We start from the raw sequence: 17465 nt of genomic DNA, 5'->3' as shown, positions 1-17465 counted from the left end.
AATCAATGGCCTTTCTCTACACAAAGGATAAACAGGCTGAGAAAGAAATTAGGGAAACAACACCCTTCTCAATAGTCAAAAATAATATAAAATATCTTGGCGTGACTCTAAGGAAGTGAAACATCTGTATGATAAAAACTTCAAGTCTCTGAAGAAAGAAATTAAAGAAGATCTCAGAAGATGGAAAGATCTCCCATGCTCATGGATTGGCAGGATCAACATTGTAAAAATGGCTATCTTGCCAAAAGCAATCTACAGATTCAATGCAATCCCCATAAAAATTCCAACTCAATTCTTCAACGAATTGGAAAGGGCAATCTGCAAATTCATCTGGAATAACAAAAAAAAAACTAGGATAGCAAAAACTCTTCTCAAGGATAAAAGAACTTCTGGTGGAATCACCATGCCTGACCTAAAGCTTTACTACAGAGCAATTGTGATAAAAACTGCATGGTACTAGTATAGTGACAGACAAGTATACTAATGGAATAGAATTGAAGACCCAGAAATGAACCCACACACCTATGGTCACTTGATCTTCGACAAGGGAGCTAAAAACATCCAGTGGAAGAAAGACAGCATTTTCAACAAATGGTGCTGGCACAAGTGGTTGTTATTATGTAGAAGAATGCGAATTGATCCATTCCTATCTCCTTGTACTAAGGTCAAACCTAAGTGGATCAAGGAACTTCACACAAAACCAGAGACACCGAAACTTATAGAGGAGAAAGTGGGTAAAAGCCTTGAAGATATGGGCACAGGGGAAAAATTCCTGAATAGAAGAGATAGTCCCCTATCCTAAATCATATAGGGGACTAATATCCAATATATATAAAGAACTCAAGAAGGTGGACTCCAGAAAATCAAATAACCCCATTGAAAAATGGGGCTCAGAACTGAACAAAGAATTCTCATCTGAGGAATACCGAATGGCAGAGAAGCACCTGAAAAAATGTTCAACATCCTTAATCATCAGGGAAATGCAACTCAAAACAACCCTGAGATTCCACCTCACACCAGGCAGAATGGCTAAGATCAAAAATTCAGGTGACAGCAGATGCTGGCAAGGATGTGGAGAAAGAGAAACACTCCTCCATTGTTTGTGGGATTCCAAGCTTGTACAACCACTCTGGAAATCAGTCTGGCAGTTCCTTAGAAAATTGGACAAAGTACTACCGGAGGATCCAGCAATACCTGTCCTGGGCATATATCCAGAAGATGTCCCAACTGGTAAGAAGGACACATGCTCCACTATGTTCATAGCAGCCTTATTTATAATAGCCAGAAGCTGGAAAGAACCCAGATGCCCATTCAACAGAGGAATGGATACAGAAAATGTGATACATTTACACAATGGAGTACTACTCAGCTATTAAAAAGAATGAATTTATGAAATTCCTAACCAAATAGACGGACCTGGAGGGCATCATCCTGAGGTAACCCAATCACAAAAGAACTCACACAATATGTACTCACTGATAAGTGGATATTAGCCCAAAACTTAGGATACCCAAGATATAAGATACAATTTGCTAAACGCATGAAACTCAAGAAGAATGAAGACCAAATTGTGGACACTGTGCCCCTTCTTAGAATTGGGAACAAAACACCCATGGAAGGAGTTACAGAGACAAAGCTTGGAGCTGTGATGAAAGGATGGACCATCTAGAGACTGCCATATCCAGGGATCCACCCCATAATCAGCCTCCAAACGCTGACACTATTGCATACACTAGCAAGATTTTGCTGAAAGGACCCAGATAGAGCTGTCTCTTGTGAGACTATGCCGGGGCCTAACAAACACAGAAGTGGATGCTCACAGCTATTGGATGGATCACAGGTCTCCCAATGGAGGAGCTAGAGAAAGTACCCAAGGAGCTAAAGGGATCTGCAACCCTATATAGGTGGGACAACATTATGAACTAACCAGTATCCCGGAGCTCTTGACTCTAGCTGCATATGTATCAAAAGATGACCTAGTCAGCCATCACTGGAAAGAGAGGCCCATTGGACACACAAACTTTATATGCCCCAGTACAGGGGAACGCCAGGGCCAAAATAATGGGAATGGGTGGGTAGGGAAGTGGGGGGTAGCGTATGGTGGACTTTTGGGTTAGCATTGGAAATGTAATTGAGGAAAATATGTAATAAAAAATATTAAAATTTTAAAAAAAACACAGTGACAAAGAGATGGGAATGCTTCAGGGTTCAGGAACCATATTTTTAAAAGATATCATGAATAACTTCTTAAAAAAGATATATACCAGAGGCCTAAGGCTAAGAACCAGTGATGGCTCAAGGTCTCCTGCTACCTGAGGAGCGAACTTAGAGCAGTTTCTAATGATTTATTTAAAATATAGAATCAAAAGTACCAGTTTGCAGTTTTGAAAGATTTATTTCAGCAATGCACCAACATCAGATGGTGCCGAATCCAACACGTCTTATGTCCCCATGATATAAACAAAAGCCATCCAGAACTGTGGATTGGAGTTCTACCTCGTCCCCTACTGACATTCAGATTTTCTTTTTTCCATTCTCATTATCTTACAGGAGACAGGGTGCTAACTCATTTTACTTGTCCTTTGCTTGTACTTGTCCAGAACGTAAAGCAGCTTGCAAGTCTTCAAACCTAAAAACCTTAGTAACTCCTACACGAGTGGCGATGCCAAAGAGCAGTGCAACAAAGAGGAAGTAAATACGACCAAAGAGTATTCTTAAATACACCACTGGCTCTAGGTTCTGTTTTATTGTCCGCCTTTGAACCGGAGGGGACCCACTGTCTATGCTCCCACTCTGTCCCTCTGTTTTACACTTTGGAGGGCTCCAACCAAAATGACAATGACAATTCCGACGATTGTTACACACTCCTCTGAAATTGCATTTTTCTGGGGTGCAGTCATAACCCAAATGAGATGAACTTCCATTGCAAGCTCCTCGATCACAGAACTTACCCCTGGCGCACGGGGTACCATGTCTCACCAATCCAGCATCTGCTGTTTCTGTCCCACGATGTTCATCAAGCCCAAAGCAGGTAGACCCAGAGATAACCGATTGATGGAATGAAACATGTTCTTGCAAAAATGGAAGATTGGTGACATTGGTACACTGCAACCTTCCACACAGCTTGTCCTGATCAGAACAAGCATTGAATGTGAGGCTTTCTTCTGCTCTAGTACAATGCCCAAATCGAAACCGTTGTTTGTTGATTTCATAGCACTTAATATTAGCATTCTTAGCATTTACACCAAAGATTTCCATGCATTGTACATTGCGATCAGTGCAGTTACCTTTATAGCAGTAACCCTCTTCTGAGCATGGTGTCCCATCTTGCAGATAAGTGTCATCTGGGCAAATGAACCTAGCCCCACTACAGTACTCTGGAAGATCACATATGTTCTGGATAGGTCTGCAAAGGGTCCCAGAAGGACTGTAAGTGCAGTTTGCACAGCATAATTCTTTATCACAAATGCTACCAGGTGTTAACCTGCAATCATTTCCACAGCAGGGATCTGAATAACATGCTTTTTGGGAGCCGCAGTCACACTGCTCTTCATTATCGATTTTGAAGTTTCCACAAAAGTTATAAGTAAATGATGTATTATAATAAACATGACGGTCATAGAAAAGACATGGCATCAGATCAGGAGTATTAAGTATGTTGCTTATCTCTGCAAGGGAACAATTGCTGAAAGCATCTGTTAATTGAGGATTTCTGGACATAATGCAGGTGTTCCTTCTCTGGCAGATACAGTATGCCTCATCATGTTTTAGGCCTAAACTCCTTCCAACACGATTGGTTATTATAATAGATAAAAATAAAGGATTTCGACCATGTTGACCAAGACAAATTAGGGCTGAGGCAGAACATATACTCCTCTCAGCTGGATTAACTTCATCATCTCTTGGCGAATTCCTGTTAATTATAGCTCCTGCATCAGGCCTAAAAAAACGATAAAATACTGACTCATAGAAAGTATGAGCCTGCCCTCCTGGAACTCGAAAATCATGTTGAAATGGATCAGCCTCGGTATACACAGTCATGAGAAAGACATAGTACCGCATATGAAGATTGGTCAGATAGGTGTCCATTAAACTAATGACTTTAAACAAATACCCGACAGTAGATGCAAGTTTGTTACCTCCAGAAGCACTATACACAGAATGAGTTGCTTGAAAGTGGCCTTTTATAGCAGCTGGATGTGTAGCGTAGTTCTTACTAGATAGTCTGGGAGCTCCATCCGCATATTCCAATCTGGAGAAGGGAGGACCTGTATTATGGCTCCAATGCTTCCATGCATTCATAGGCCCTGTGTCATCAGACTCAGATACTATCTGAGAAACAAGGTGTTCAAAGCTCTGTGAATCATTGAGGGGTTTGATTTCATAGGTAAGGTCATCCAACCTCATGACCCCTGACAGGCCCCCATAACAAGTATCCACACTGACCATGGATTGCGGGATCCCCTCCAGGTAGCCAATATAGTAACAATCTACAGGAAAAAAGGGGTACTCCATCTGTAAGGCTCCTTGGTCATCTTGAGTTGTCAGCAACAAGTGTCTGGGCCAAATGAGTGTCTTTCTTCGCAGGTGGATGATATGTCTCTGGCCCCGAAAACGCAAGCTATACGAGAGCAGTCTTTGTGCTTGAAGTCCTTTGGTATGGTAGATCTCCTTCCGAGGAATAACCACCTCCGATGAGATGTAACGCCAAGTGGGATGGCCTTGGGAACACCAGACTGGAACCAGGAGGAGCAGCCAGAGTGCAAACAGCAAGAGGAGGACCCTGGGGACCACAGGTCTTTCCACTAGCCTCATGCCCCAGGTCAGAGATAACATCCTGGGTGGAGCTAAATCCCTCTGCTGTGGCCACTGCCTGGTCTAGAAAATACTGACAGAGGACCAAAAGCCTCCTCAGGCTCCCAACCTAAGTGGTTACCCAGACAACTGGAGTTAGGTAACAGTCACTGGGTGTGGCAGGAATTGAGTCTGAATGTGTTACCTGAGGTTGAGGTTAAATATGGTCAAAAGGGATGTCTATAAATGTGCCTGGGCAAGAAAAGTCAGAAGCAGCAAGGAGTGTCTCAGACAGGCTCAATCCTTTCTTTTCGTTTTTGAAGTACAAAATATCATTTCCACATTTCCACATGAATGCATTTGGTTCCCAATGTGACTCTGGGTCTCTTTCTAGGAGTCAATATTTCTCTATATCTTGGCTCATGTTTTTCACAGTTGTTCTGATTTCTTGTTTTGTTTTGTTTGTTTGTTTGAAAGTTACAAGTAAATACTGTCTATATTAGCCTTTTAGCTATAAATGATTCATTTTATTTCTTCTAAACATATTTTGTTTGAGTTTAATTTGTAAACTATTTACAAATGAGGTTTTTTTTTTTCCTTTTGGGTGTTGCTCAAAAGTTTGGAGCTTTCTCTGAATATTGTGTTGTTGTTTCTCCAATATTATTAGACCTGAGAATTCTATCTGGATACCTGTGAACTCTAGAATTTTTAAAAATTCCATCTCTTGGGAACATTATCTCTGACCCCGTCGGAGGCCGAAGTGGATGTCCCCCTCCAACCTTTAGTATCTTTCTTTCCTGACTATTGGAATTTCTTCAAGCAAGCAGGCTGATGGGTTCTCAGCATTGAGACCAGTAGACTGTCGGTATGAACGTCGAAGAGTATGCCACACACTTTTTCCAGGTTCATCAACAGTGCTTTCTCGGCTCTTACTTTTATAGAAGGAAAAGCAGCCTCTGAGTTTTCTCCAAGAAATCATTATTGAAAGGGGTAAAAGATGGGTATCACCCTGAGTTCATGACAAGCCCTGGCTCAGACACGTGAGCAAGGTCTACAGCCCCAAAGATAGGCTGCCCTGCAACATGTATTTATAAGATAGGAGAAAACAATGGGTGGTGGGGGGTTGATCAACTTACTTCCTCTCAAACATATATATCTCATCTAAGTGTGCAGGGGAAAACTCTGCAGGGCTACTGGGATAACTGGTCACTCCCAGGAGCCTCATGAATAAGTCTCTGCTTCCACCTTGTGGCCATGAGCATTACTGCACCTGATACCCCTGGAGGTTCCTAGGGAAGAGGGAGGAAGTGACTTGGCCCCTGTCTGGTTAAGGTAAAAGGAGATAAATCCCTTCTCATTAATTAGGGTGATAGGGGGCATGTGCTCTATCATTGGTGACCAACTTGGGGACATGGGTTTATACCAAAGTCATCACTCTGAACTCCCATATCCTACATGGACATAGGACAACACCAAGTAGAAGGAGGTTTTAGGACTAAACTGAAGGATACAGATGGAGTTTCTAAACAACTAGGGAGTGCGAGGGCCAGACTCTCTAACCCTATGGAGTTCTGTCCTATAGTGTTACAAGGAGAGATTACACAGGACCCTAGCACTGATTACAGAGCATATCTCAGATGCCTTCTGCTGACCAGATGCATCTTCGCATAATCTGCCTAGCCAGACTCAGAAAATTGATCCCACATAGCCAAGTGGACTTTCGGGAACTGATGATTTAAAAACAGGCAGAGAGATGTGAGAGAAAGGAGAAGGAGAGAGAGAAAGGAGAGGGAGAGAAGAGAGAGGGAAACGGAGAAGGAGAGAGAGGGAGAGGGAGAAAGAGAGAAGGGACAGGGGCAAAGGGAGGGACAGAAGGAGGGAGGAGATAGAGAGGGGGATAAGGAAGAAGGGAGGGAGGGAGAGAGAGAGAATGCTAAGTCTTTCCATACCTGGGTCCCAATACATGACCTCTGATTACCCAAGCACATGGTTTCACATATCACAGTGGGGTTGGGATATAGATAACTGTAAATACTTGTGAAAATAATGGGGCTGAGATCTGGGGTTTTCATTATAGTTTCAAAGTCTCTGTACTGACTAAAATCTTCCACTGGCCCATCTCCAGCTTCCTAATCTGAGGGTATCAAATTTCCCGCTAAGTGTGTTTAGAAAGATCTCCACCTTTGTGTCCTTGTCTTCCAGTGCCCCACCTAGGTTCTGGTCTCCCACATCTGATGTCTTCTCAGTAATTCTGGCCCTGCGTGCTCCACAGTTACAAACCCCTTCCTATAATGAGCTCTGTGCTGAGCCATCATCCTGAATCAATCCACCTTAAGCAGATGTTTTGCTTACTTTTCCTGTGTCCATACTACAGAGGAAGGGTGGGCATGTAGAAGCTGAGGCATCTCACCTCACTCCAAGCACCCTCAGTCTCTAAATGTACCCTCTGTTTCCAGCAGTGCAACCTCAAGCATCTTTTATTCACTCATCTTAGAGGGCCACATGTGCTGTAGTGTTATAAGATGAAATTTAAAGCATTAATTACTCCCAACAAGCCAATAAAACAAGCCAAAAACATTCATCAGTCATTCCCATAGAACCTCTGAAGGATCTTCCTGCTCTAACCTTGGGTTTCCCAGGGCTGCTCTGGGATCACAGGAGCTGTCCTATTTACCAGCCAGAAAAAAAAAAAAATCTCTGGTCAATCCACAGAAAGGCAGAAATATGGAGAACCTTCTAGAAGAACAGCAACCCTTGACTGACTCTGCAGGGCAGTCTAAGCACACAGGTTCCTCTGAGCCAAGTCCCTGGCTGTATTCACTCACACAGGGCCCAGCAGTCTGGAGATGCCTGCAGCAGCAAGGTTCTCACTGTACCTCAGTCTCACAGCTCAGTCACTTTGCAGTCTCCCCACAGCAAATCACAACCAATGCAGTTGTCACCCTTGAGGCAAGCCATTCGAATCTCAGTGACTCCTGGCAAACACTGTCCATTTTCCCTGCTCATATGCTGTCTCAGCTCACATAAATTCCCTCCAAGCTCCTTCATGGAAACAACCAATTGAAACACAACTTAAAGTAATATGAAGCTCTGTCCTGTACCGATTCCTAGAACACCGCAGCTGCTAAAATCTAACTGTGCAATACAGAGAACTACCTAGATAATACCTAACCCCAATCTTCAGGTATCTGTTGAAGAGTCTTTCAACTATGAATTGCCAAGAGGGGTGTCTGTGTCTCCTACATCTTAAGGCATCTTTCTGAAGCTCGCACTTCACAGTGCCACATCAGCAGGGAGATCTGTATCCTTTGCTCTCCACAAGAGGGCAGAATCCTGGCGTCAACTGTGACAACCCTCTAGCATTAATTTCTATTAATAGATACTTTCCTTATTTACATTTCAAATGTTATCCCTTTCCCCTGTTTCCTGTCCCTGAAATTCCTTACCCCATCCCCAATATCCCTGATTATGAGGGTGCTCACCTAGCCCATCCACCCCCTCCTGCCTCCCTGCCATGGCATTCCTCTACCTACACTAGGGCATGAGCCTTCCCCAGATTAATGCCCTCTCCTCCCACTGATGTTCAACAAGGCCATCCTCTGCTACATATGGGGTTGGAGCAAAGAAATTCCTCCTTTAACATAACAGCCAAAACACCAAATGCACAAAACAAAGAAAGAATGTTAAAAGCAGTAAGGGGAAAAGGTCAAGTAACATATAAAGGCAGGCCTATCAGAATTACACCAAACTTCTCACCAGAGACTATGAAAGTCAGAAGATCCTGGACAGATGTTATACAGAAACTAAGAGAACACAAATGCCAGCCCAGACTACTATACCCAGCAAAACTCTCAATTACCATCGATGAAGAAACCAAGATATTTGATTACAAATCCAAATTTACAAATATCTTTCCATAAATCCAGCCCTACAAAGGAGAGCAGATGGAAAACTCCAACACAGGTAGGAAAACTACACCCTAGAAAGAGCACTAATCATCTTTCAACACACCCAAAAGAAGATAACCACACAAACAGAATTCCACTTCTAACAACAAAAATAACAGTAGGCAACAATCACTATTCCTTAATATCTCTTAACATCAATGGACTCGATTCCCCAATAAAAAGACATAGACTAACAGACTGAATACATAAACAGGACACAGCATTTTGCTGCATAAAGCAAACACAGCGTTACTTTTTTTTTTCTTTTTCTAAATGACATTTTTTATTAGATATTGTCTTTATTGACATTTCAAATGTTATCCCCTTTCCTGGTTTACCCTCTGAAATCCCCTATCCCCTCCCTCTCCCCCTGCTCACCAATCCACCCACTCCCACTTCCAGGCCCTGGCAATCCCCTATATTTGGGCATAGAGCCTTCACAGGACCAAGGTACTCTCCTCGCATTGATGACCAACTAGGCTATCCTCTGCTACAAATGCAGCTAGATCCATGAGTCCCACCATATGTTTTCTTTGGTTGGTGGTTTCGTCCCAGGGAGCTCTGGGAGTACTGATTGGTTCATATTCTTGTTCTTCCTATGGGGTTACAAAACCCTTCAACTTCTTGGGTCCTTTCTCTGGCCGCCTCATTGAGGACCTTGTGCGAAGTCCAATGGATGACTGTGAGCATCCACTTCTGTATTTCCCAGGCACTGGCAGAGCCTCTCAGGAGACAGCTATATCAAGATCCTGTCAGCAAGCTCTTGTTGGTATCCACAAAAGTGTCTGGTGATTGTCTATGGGATGGATCCCCAAAGGAGCAGTCTCTGGATGGTCATTCCTTCAGTCTCTGCTTCACACTTTGTCTCTTTAACTCCTTCCATGACTATTTTGTTCCCCCTTCTAAGAAGGATCAAAGTATCCATACTTTGGTCTTCCTTCTTGAAATTCATGTGTTTTGTGAATTGTATCTTTGGTATTCTGAACTTCCGGGCTAATATCCACTTATCAGTGAGTGCATATCATGTGTGTTCTTATGTGACTGGGTTACCTCACTAAGGATGATATCCTCCAGAACCATCCATTTGTCTAAGAATTTAATGAATTCATTGTTTTTAATAGCTGAGGAGTACTCCATTGTGTAAATGTACCACATTTTCTGTATCCATTGTTCTCTTGAGGGACATCTGTGTTCTTTCCAGCATCTGACTATTATATATAAGGCTATTATGAAAATAGTGGAGAATGTGTCCTTATTACATGTTGGAGCATCTTCTGGGTATATGCCTAGGAGTGCTATTGCTGGATCCTCTGGTAGTACTATGTCCAATTTTCTGAGGAACTGCCAAACTGATTTACAGAGTGGTTGTACAAGCTTGCAATCCCACCAGCAATGGAGAAATGTTCCCCTTCCTCCACATCCTCACCAGCATCTGCTGTCACCTGAGTTTGTTCTTAGTAATTCAGACTGGTGTGAAGTGGAATATCAGGGTTGTTTGATTGGCATTTCCCTGATGAATAGTGATGTTGAAAAAAATTTAAGTGTTTCTCAGCCACTCAGTATTCTTCAGTTGAGAATTCGCTGTTTAGCTCTGTACTCAGTTTTTTTAATCGGGTTATTTGGTTTTCTGGAGTTTAACTTCTTGAGTTCTTTCTATATATTGGATATTAGCCCTCTGTCATATTTAGGATTGGTAAAGATCTTTTCCCAATATGTTGGCTGCCTTTTTGTCTTATTGAGAGTGTCCTTTGCCTTACAGAACCTTTGTAATTTTATGAGGTCCCATTTGCAAATTCTTGATCTACAGCACAAGACATTGGTGTTCTGTTAAAAAATCTTTCCCCCTGAATCCTATCTTCAAGGATCTTCCCCACTTTCTGCTCTATAAGTTTCAGTGTCTCTGATTTTGTGCTGAGGTCCTTGATCCACTTGAACTTGAGCTTTGTTCAAGGAGATAAGAATGGATCAATTTGCATTCTTCTACATGATAACAGCCAGTTGAGCCAGCACCATTTGTTGAAAATTCTGTCTTTTTTGCACTGGATGGTTTTAGCACCTTTGTCAAAGATCAAGTGACCATAGGTGTATGGGTTCATTTCTGGCTCTCCTATTCTATTCCATTGATCAACCTGTCTGTCACTGTACAAGCACCATGCAATTTTTATTGCAACTGCTTTGTATTACACCTTGAGGTCAGGCATGGTGATTCCACCAGAGGTTCTTTTATGGTTGAGAAGAGTTTTTGCTATCCTAGGTTTTTTGTTATTTCAAATGAATTTGCAAATTGCCCTTTCTAACTCAGTGAAGAATTGAGGTGGAATTTTGATGGGAATTGCATTGAATCTGTAGATTGCGTTCAACAAGATAGCCATTTTTACTACATTAATCCTGCCAGTCCATGAGCATGGGAGGTCTTTCCATCTTCCGAGATTTTCTTCAATTTCTTGTTTTAAGGGACTTGAAGTTTTTATCATACAGATCTTTCACTTCCTTAGTTAGAATCACACCAAGGTATTTCATGTTATTTGTGACTATTGTGAAGGGTGTTGTTTCTCTAATTTCTTTCTCAGCCTGTTCATCCTTTGTGTAGAGAAAGGCCACTGATTTGTTTGAGTTAATATTATATCCAGCTAATTCACTGAAGTTTTTTATCAGGTTTAGGAGTTCTCTTGTGAAATTTTTGGAATTACATATGTATACAATTATATCATCTACAATTAGTGATATTTTGACTTCTTCCTTTCCAAATTGTATCCCTTTGATCTCCTTTTGTTGTCTAATTGCCCACACTCTGACGTGGGCAGCCTTGCCTAGTCCCTGACTTTAGTGTGATTTGTTCAAGTTTCTCTCCACTTAGTCTGATGTTGGCTACTGATTTGCTGTATATTGCTTTTATTATGTTTAGGTATGGGTCTTGAATTCCTGATCTTTCCAATACTTTTATCATGAATGGGTGTTGGATTTTGTCAAATGTTTCTCAACATCTACAAAGATGATCATGTAGATTTTGTCTTTCAGTTTGATTATATAGTGTATTATGCTGATGGATTTCCATATATTAAACCATCCCTGCATCCCTGGGATGAAGCCTACTTGGTCATGATGGATGATTGTTTTGATGTGTTCTTGGATTCAGTTAGTGAGAAATATATTGAGTATTTTTACATCGATATTCATAAGGGAAATTGGTCTGAAGTTCTCTTTCTTTGTTAGGTCTTTATGTGGTTTATTTAGGTATCGGAGTAATTGTAACTTCATAGAACGAATTGAGTAGAGTACCTTCTGCTTCTATTTTGTGGAATAGTTTGAGGAGAATTGGAAATATGTCTTCTTGGAACATCTGATAGAACTCTGCACTAAACCCATCTGATCCAGGGCGGGTTTTTTTGTTTGTTTGTTTGTTTGTTTGTTTTTTGGTTGGGAGACTATTAATGACTGCTTCTATTTCTTTAGGGGAAATGGGACTGTTTAGAATGTTAATCTGATCCTTTTTAACTTTGGTACCTGGTATCTGTCTAGAAAATTGTCCATTTCATCCAGGTTTTCTAGTTTTGTTGATTATAGCCTTTTGTAGGAGGGTCTGATGATGTTTTGGATTTCCTCATGTTCTGTTGTTATGTCTCCTTTTTCATTTCTGATTTTGTTAATTAGGATACTGTCCCTGTGTCCTCTAGTTAGTCTGGCTAAGCGTTTATCTATCTTATTGATTTTCTCAAAGAACCAGCTCCTGGTTTGATTGATTCTTTGTATAGTTCTTTTTGTTTCCACTTGGTTGATTTCTGCCCTGAGTTTGATTATTTCCTGCTGTCTACTCCTCTTGGGTGAATTTGCTTCCTTTTGTTCTAGAGCTTTTAGGTGTGCTGACAAGCTGATAGTGTATGCTCTCGCTAGTTTCTTTTCGGTGGCACCCATAGCTAGGAGTTTTCCTCTTAGCAGTGCTTTCATTGTGTCCTCTAAGTTTGGATATGTTGTGGCTTCATTTGCATTAAATTCTAATAAGTCTTTAATCTCTTTCCTTCTTTCTTCCTCGACCAAGTTATCATTGAGTAGAGTGTTCTTCAGCTTCCACATCAATGTTGGCTTTTTATTATTTATGTTTTTATTGAAGATCAACCTTTGTCGGTGGTGATCTGCTAGAATTCATGGGATAATTTCAATATTTTTTTATCTATTGGAGCCTGTTTTGTGACCAATTATATGGTCAATTTTGGAGAAAGTACCATGAGGTACTGAGAAGAAGGTATATCCTTTTGTTTTAGGATAAAATGTTCTGTAGATATCTGTTAAATCCATTTGTTTCATAACTTCTGTTAGTTTCACTGTGTCTCTGTTTAGTTTCTGATTCCAGGATCTGTCCAATAATAAGAGTAGGGTGTTAAAGTCTCCCACTATTATTGTGTGAGGTACCATGTGTGGTTTGAGCTTTAATAGAGTTTCCTTAATAAATGTGGATGCCCTTGCATTTGGAGCATAGTTATTCAGAATTGAGAGTTCATCTTGGAAGATTTTATCTTTGATGAGTATAAAATGCCCCTCCTTGCCTTTTTTGATACCCTTTGGGTTAGAAGTGGATTTTATTCGATATTAGAATGGCTAATCCAGCTTGTTTCTTTGAGCTGTTTGCTTGGAAAATTGTTTTCCTGCCTTTTACTCAGTGGTAGTGTCTGTCTTTGTCCCTGAGGTGGGTTTCCTGTATACAGCAAAATGTTGGATCCTGCTTACATAGCCAATCTGTTAGTCTGTCCTTTTATCGGGTAATTAAGTCCATTGATATTAAGAGATATTAAGGAAAAGTAATTGCTGCTTCCTGTTATTTTTGTTGTTAGACTTGGGATTCTGTTCTTGCAGCTATCTTCTTTTAGGTTTGTTGAAGGATTACTTTCTTGCTTTTTTAGGGCGTAATTTCCCTCTTTGTGTTGGAGTTTTCTCTTTATTATCCTTTGAAGGGCTGGATTCATGGAAAGATGTTGTGTGAATTTGGTTTTGTCATGGAATACTTTGGTTTCTCCATCTATGATAATTGAAAGTTTTGCTGGGTATAGTAGTCTAGGCAGGCATTTGTTCTCTTAGGCTCTGTATAACATCTGTCCAGGATCTTCTGGCTTTCATAATCTCTGGTGAGAAGTCTGGTGTAATTCTGATAGGCCTGCCTTTATATGTTACTTGACCTTTTTCCCTTACTACTTTTAATATTCTATCTTCATTTAGTGCATTTTTTGTTCTGATTTTTTATGTGTCAGGAGGAATTTCTTTTCTGCTCCAGTCTATTTGGATTCTGTAGGCTACTTCTATGTTCATGGGCATCTCCTTCTTTAGGTTACGGAAGTTTTCTTCTATAATTTTGTTGAAGATATTTACTGGCCCTTTAAGTTGAAAATCTTCATTCTCATCTATACCTATTATCTTTAGGTTTGGTCTTCTCATTGTATCCTGGATTTCCTGGATGTTTTGAGTTAGGATATTTTTGCATTTTGCAATTTCTTTGATTGTTGTGCCCATGTTTTCTATGGAATCTTATGCACCTGAGACTCTCTATCTCTTGTATTCTGTTGGCTGATGCTTGCACCTATGTTTCCTGATTTCTTTCCTAGGATTTCTATCCCCAGAGTTGTCTCCCTTTGTGATTTCTTTATTGTTTCTACTTCCATATTTAGATCTTGGATGGTTCTGTTCAATTCCATCACCTGTTTGGTTGTGTTTTCCTGTATTTCTTTAAGGGATTTTTGTGTTTCCTCTTTAAGGTCTTCTACCTGTTTAGCAGTGTTTTCCTGTAATTCTTTGAGGGATTTTTGTGCTTCCTCTTTAAGGTCTTCTACCTGTTTAGGAGAGTTTTCCTATAATTCTTTGAGGGATTTTTGTGTTTTCTCTTTAAGGGTTTCTAGCGATTTAGCAGTGTTCTCCTGTATTCCTTTAAGTGAGTTATTAATGCCCTTCTTAAAATCCTCTACCAGCACCATGAGATATAATTTAAAATCTGAATCATGCTTTTTCAGGTGTGTTGGGGTATCCAGGACTCACTGTGGGGGGAATACCGGGTTCTGATGATGCCAACTGGTCTTGGTTTCTGTTAGTAAGATTCTTACATTTGCCTTTCTCCATCTGGTAATATCTGTTGTTAGATGTTCTAGCTGTCTCTGGCTGGAGCTTGTTCCTCCTGTGATTCTGTTAGCCTCTGTCAGCACTCCTGGGAGTACAACTCTTTCCTGAGCCCCAGTGTTCAGAGCACTCTCTGCAGGCAAGCTCTCCTCTGGCAGGTAAGGTGCCCAGAGCTCTTGAGCTCAGCTCTACCTCCTAGCTGCAGATGAAGGCTCAAAGAGACTCTGTCCAATAAGCTCTGTTGCTTCTGTCACCCACATGCTCTCCTGTTTGAACTGGTCTCTGAGAGACCCAGGATACAAGATGGTACTCTCACCTGAATCCCGGGGTCAAAGTCCTCCCTGGAGGCTGACTCTCCTCTTGCGGGAAGGTGCACAGAGATCTGGAGCTCAGCTCTGCCTCCTGGCTGAAGGTGAAGGCCCAAAGGGACCCTGTCCAAGAAGCTCTGTTGCTTCTGGGACCCACATTCTTTCCTACATAGACCGGTCTCTGAGAGACCAGAGATTCAAGATGGTGCTCTTACCTGAGTCCCAGGGTCAGAGTCCTCTCTGGAGGCCGACTCTCCTCAGTGATCCTAAGATCCTGGGTATGCTAGAGTGCCTGTGGCATGAAGAGTCTTCTGGGGAATGTGGGACTGTCTGCTGAGTTTCCACTGAAAGTGGTGCTGGGCTGGCTTCAGCCAGAATGAACCCAGACTCTGGTTGGGGAGGTTTCCTGTCCTGTTGGCCCAAGCCCCTCTGGGTTGTTTTAGAACAGATGTTGCTTTCCACTCACCAGTGATCCCAAGTTTCTGGGTGTGCTAGGGTAGCTGCTACGTGGAGAGTCCACTGGGGACCTTGGGACCATCTGTCAAGTTCACACCCAAGGTGGCGAGGAGCTGGTGCCTACCAGAACAAACCCCGGGCACTTTTACTGACCCTTTAAGTTGAAAATCTTCATTCTCATCTATACCTATTATCCTTAGGTTTGGTCTTCTCATTGTGTCCTGGATTTCCTGGATGTTTTGACTTAAGATATTTTTGCATTTTGCATTGTTTTGATTGTTGTACCCATGTTCTCTTTGGAATCTTCTGCACCTGAGATTCTCTCCGCTGTCTCTTGTATTCTGTTGGTGACGCTTGCATCTATGGCTCCTGATCTCTTTCCTAGGGTTTCTATCTCCAGAGTTGTCTCCTTTTGTGATTTCTTTATTATTTTTGCTTCCATTTTTAGATCCTGGATGATTTTGTTCAATTCCTTCACCTGTTTGGTTGTGTGTTCCTGTAATTCTTTAAGGGATTTTTGTGTTTTCTCTTTAAGGGCTTCTACCTGTTTAGCTGTGTTCTACTGTATTTCTTTAAAGGACTTATGAATGTCCTTCTTAAAATCCTCTACCAGCATCATGAGATATGATCTTAAATCTCAATCTTCCCTTTCTGGTGTGTTGGGGTATCCAAGACTTGCTGTGGATGGAGTTCTGGGTTCTGGTAAACCTGCCTTAGAGGGTCACCAGAGAGTAATGATAGCACTACTTTTAAACAGGGGAAGATGATGAAATAATCACTGTGGGAAAATGCAAGGAAGACTCCAACACATCTAGGCATCTATGAAGGTCTCAAATCTTCAAAATCCAAAACCACCAAGAAAGAAAGAAAGAAAGAAAGAAAGAAAGAAAGAAAGAAAGAAAGAAAGAAAGAAAGAGAGGAAGAGAGGAAGAGAGGAAGAGAGGAAGAGAGGAAGAGAGAAAGGGAGAAAGGAAGGAAGGAAGGAAGGAAGGAAGGAAGGAAGGAAGGAAGGAATAAAGAAAGAAAGAAAGAAAGAAAGAAAGAAAGAAAGAAAGAAAGAAAGAAAGAAAGAAAAAGAAGGAAAGATTCTAAAAGTAGTCACCTGCACTAGGTGCCTGGGGAGTCACTCAGCAGCCCTAGACTGAGAAAGCTTGAAGAAAGTAAAAATAGAATAGTGTACAGCCAGTATCCTCTAGTTACTCACACTCAAACAGGGCCTCCTGACTGCTCTGAGCCTGTCCTAAGAACAGCAATGATGCTACAGAAATTTTTAGAGTGAGCCCTGAAGGAACTTGAGGCCAATATGAGCAAGCCAGTCCCAGAGGAAAGGAAAGCCCATGGAGAGAAAACAGGTGAGTTAGTGCATTAGAGGGGCCTGAGCAGGGAGTTCTCATCTCTCCCCAGCACCAGAAATAAAAGCCTCTCCAGAGCTGCTGGGACATGGAATGCTGGTGATTCGGACCATCAGCCCCACAGAGACCTTTCCCACTCAGGATCAGAAAGAGGCAAGCGTGTAACCATCTGGACCACAGTTGGAGAGGAGAATCGAAAGCTGATATCTCTCTATTCACTTAGCCTGTTACCCACCTATGCACCCAGTCCAAGGTGGAAGAAATACTGAGGGTCTAAACACAGCCCCAGAGCAACTGCCAGTATTAAATACCAGATTGCAGAAGAGGGGAAATCACCTCTCTGGTCATTTTTGGGACATGTAAACTGTAAGAGGAAACATAGGACCAAATTAAGATGGCGCAGTCCTATATCCCCAGCCCAGTTGTAAATAAAACATTCAAGAGTGCCATCAGACACCACAGTGGTACAGGAGAGATGAGTATACCTGGTGCGTCAAGAGTTCCCTCACTAG

The 17465-nt window shown here is 41.7% G+C and overlaps 1 protein-coding gene and 1 gene segment (V, D, J or C); one reads left to right on the top strand and one right to left on the bottom strand.

Moving 5' to 3' along the window:
- Positions 1-17465, top strand: part of LOC110306478 (immunoglobulin heavy constant gamma 2B-like) — a 295444-nt gene that overhangs the window by 28984 nt on the left and 248995 nt on the right.
- On the bottom strand, positions 2385-4923 carry LOC110288617 (disintegrin and metalloproteinase domain-containing protein 21-like). Its single transcript, XM_021154913.2, has one exon. The coding sequence runs from the start codon at positions 4834-4836 to the stop codon at positions 2572-2574; it is 2265 nt and encodes a 754-aa protein (XP_021010572.1). The 5' UTR covers positions 4837-4923; the 3' UTR covers positions 2385-2571.

The sequence above is a fragment of the Mus caroli genome, unplaced genomic scaffold (genome assembly GCF_978045245.1).
Source record: "Mus caroli unplaced genomic scaffold, Mus_caroli_1 scaffold_14, whole genome shotgun sequence".
In the NCBI taxonomy this organism is placed as follows: Eukaryota; Metazoa; Chordata; class Mammalia; order Rodentia; family Muridae; genus Mus; species Mus caroli.
Note: the sequence above shows the minus strand (reverse complement) of the source record. Positions and strands in the feature narration are given on the sequence as shown.

Bases quoted from the DNA above. Each gene is read 5' to 3' on its own strand.
- LOC110288617 (XM_021154913.2), bottom strand. From the start codon at position 4,836: ATGTTATCTCTGACCTGGGGCATGAGGCTAGTGGAAAGACCTGTGGTC.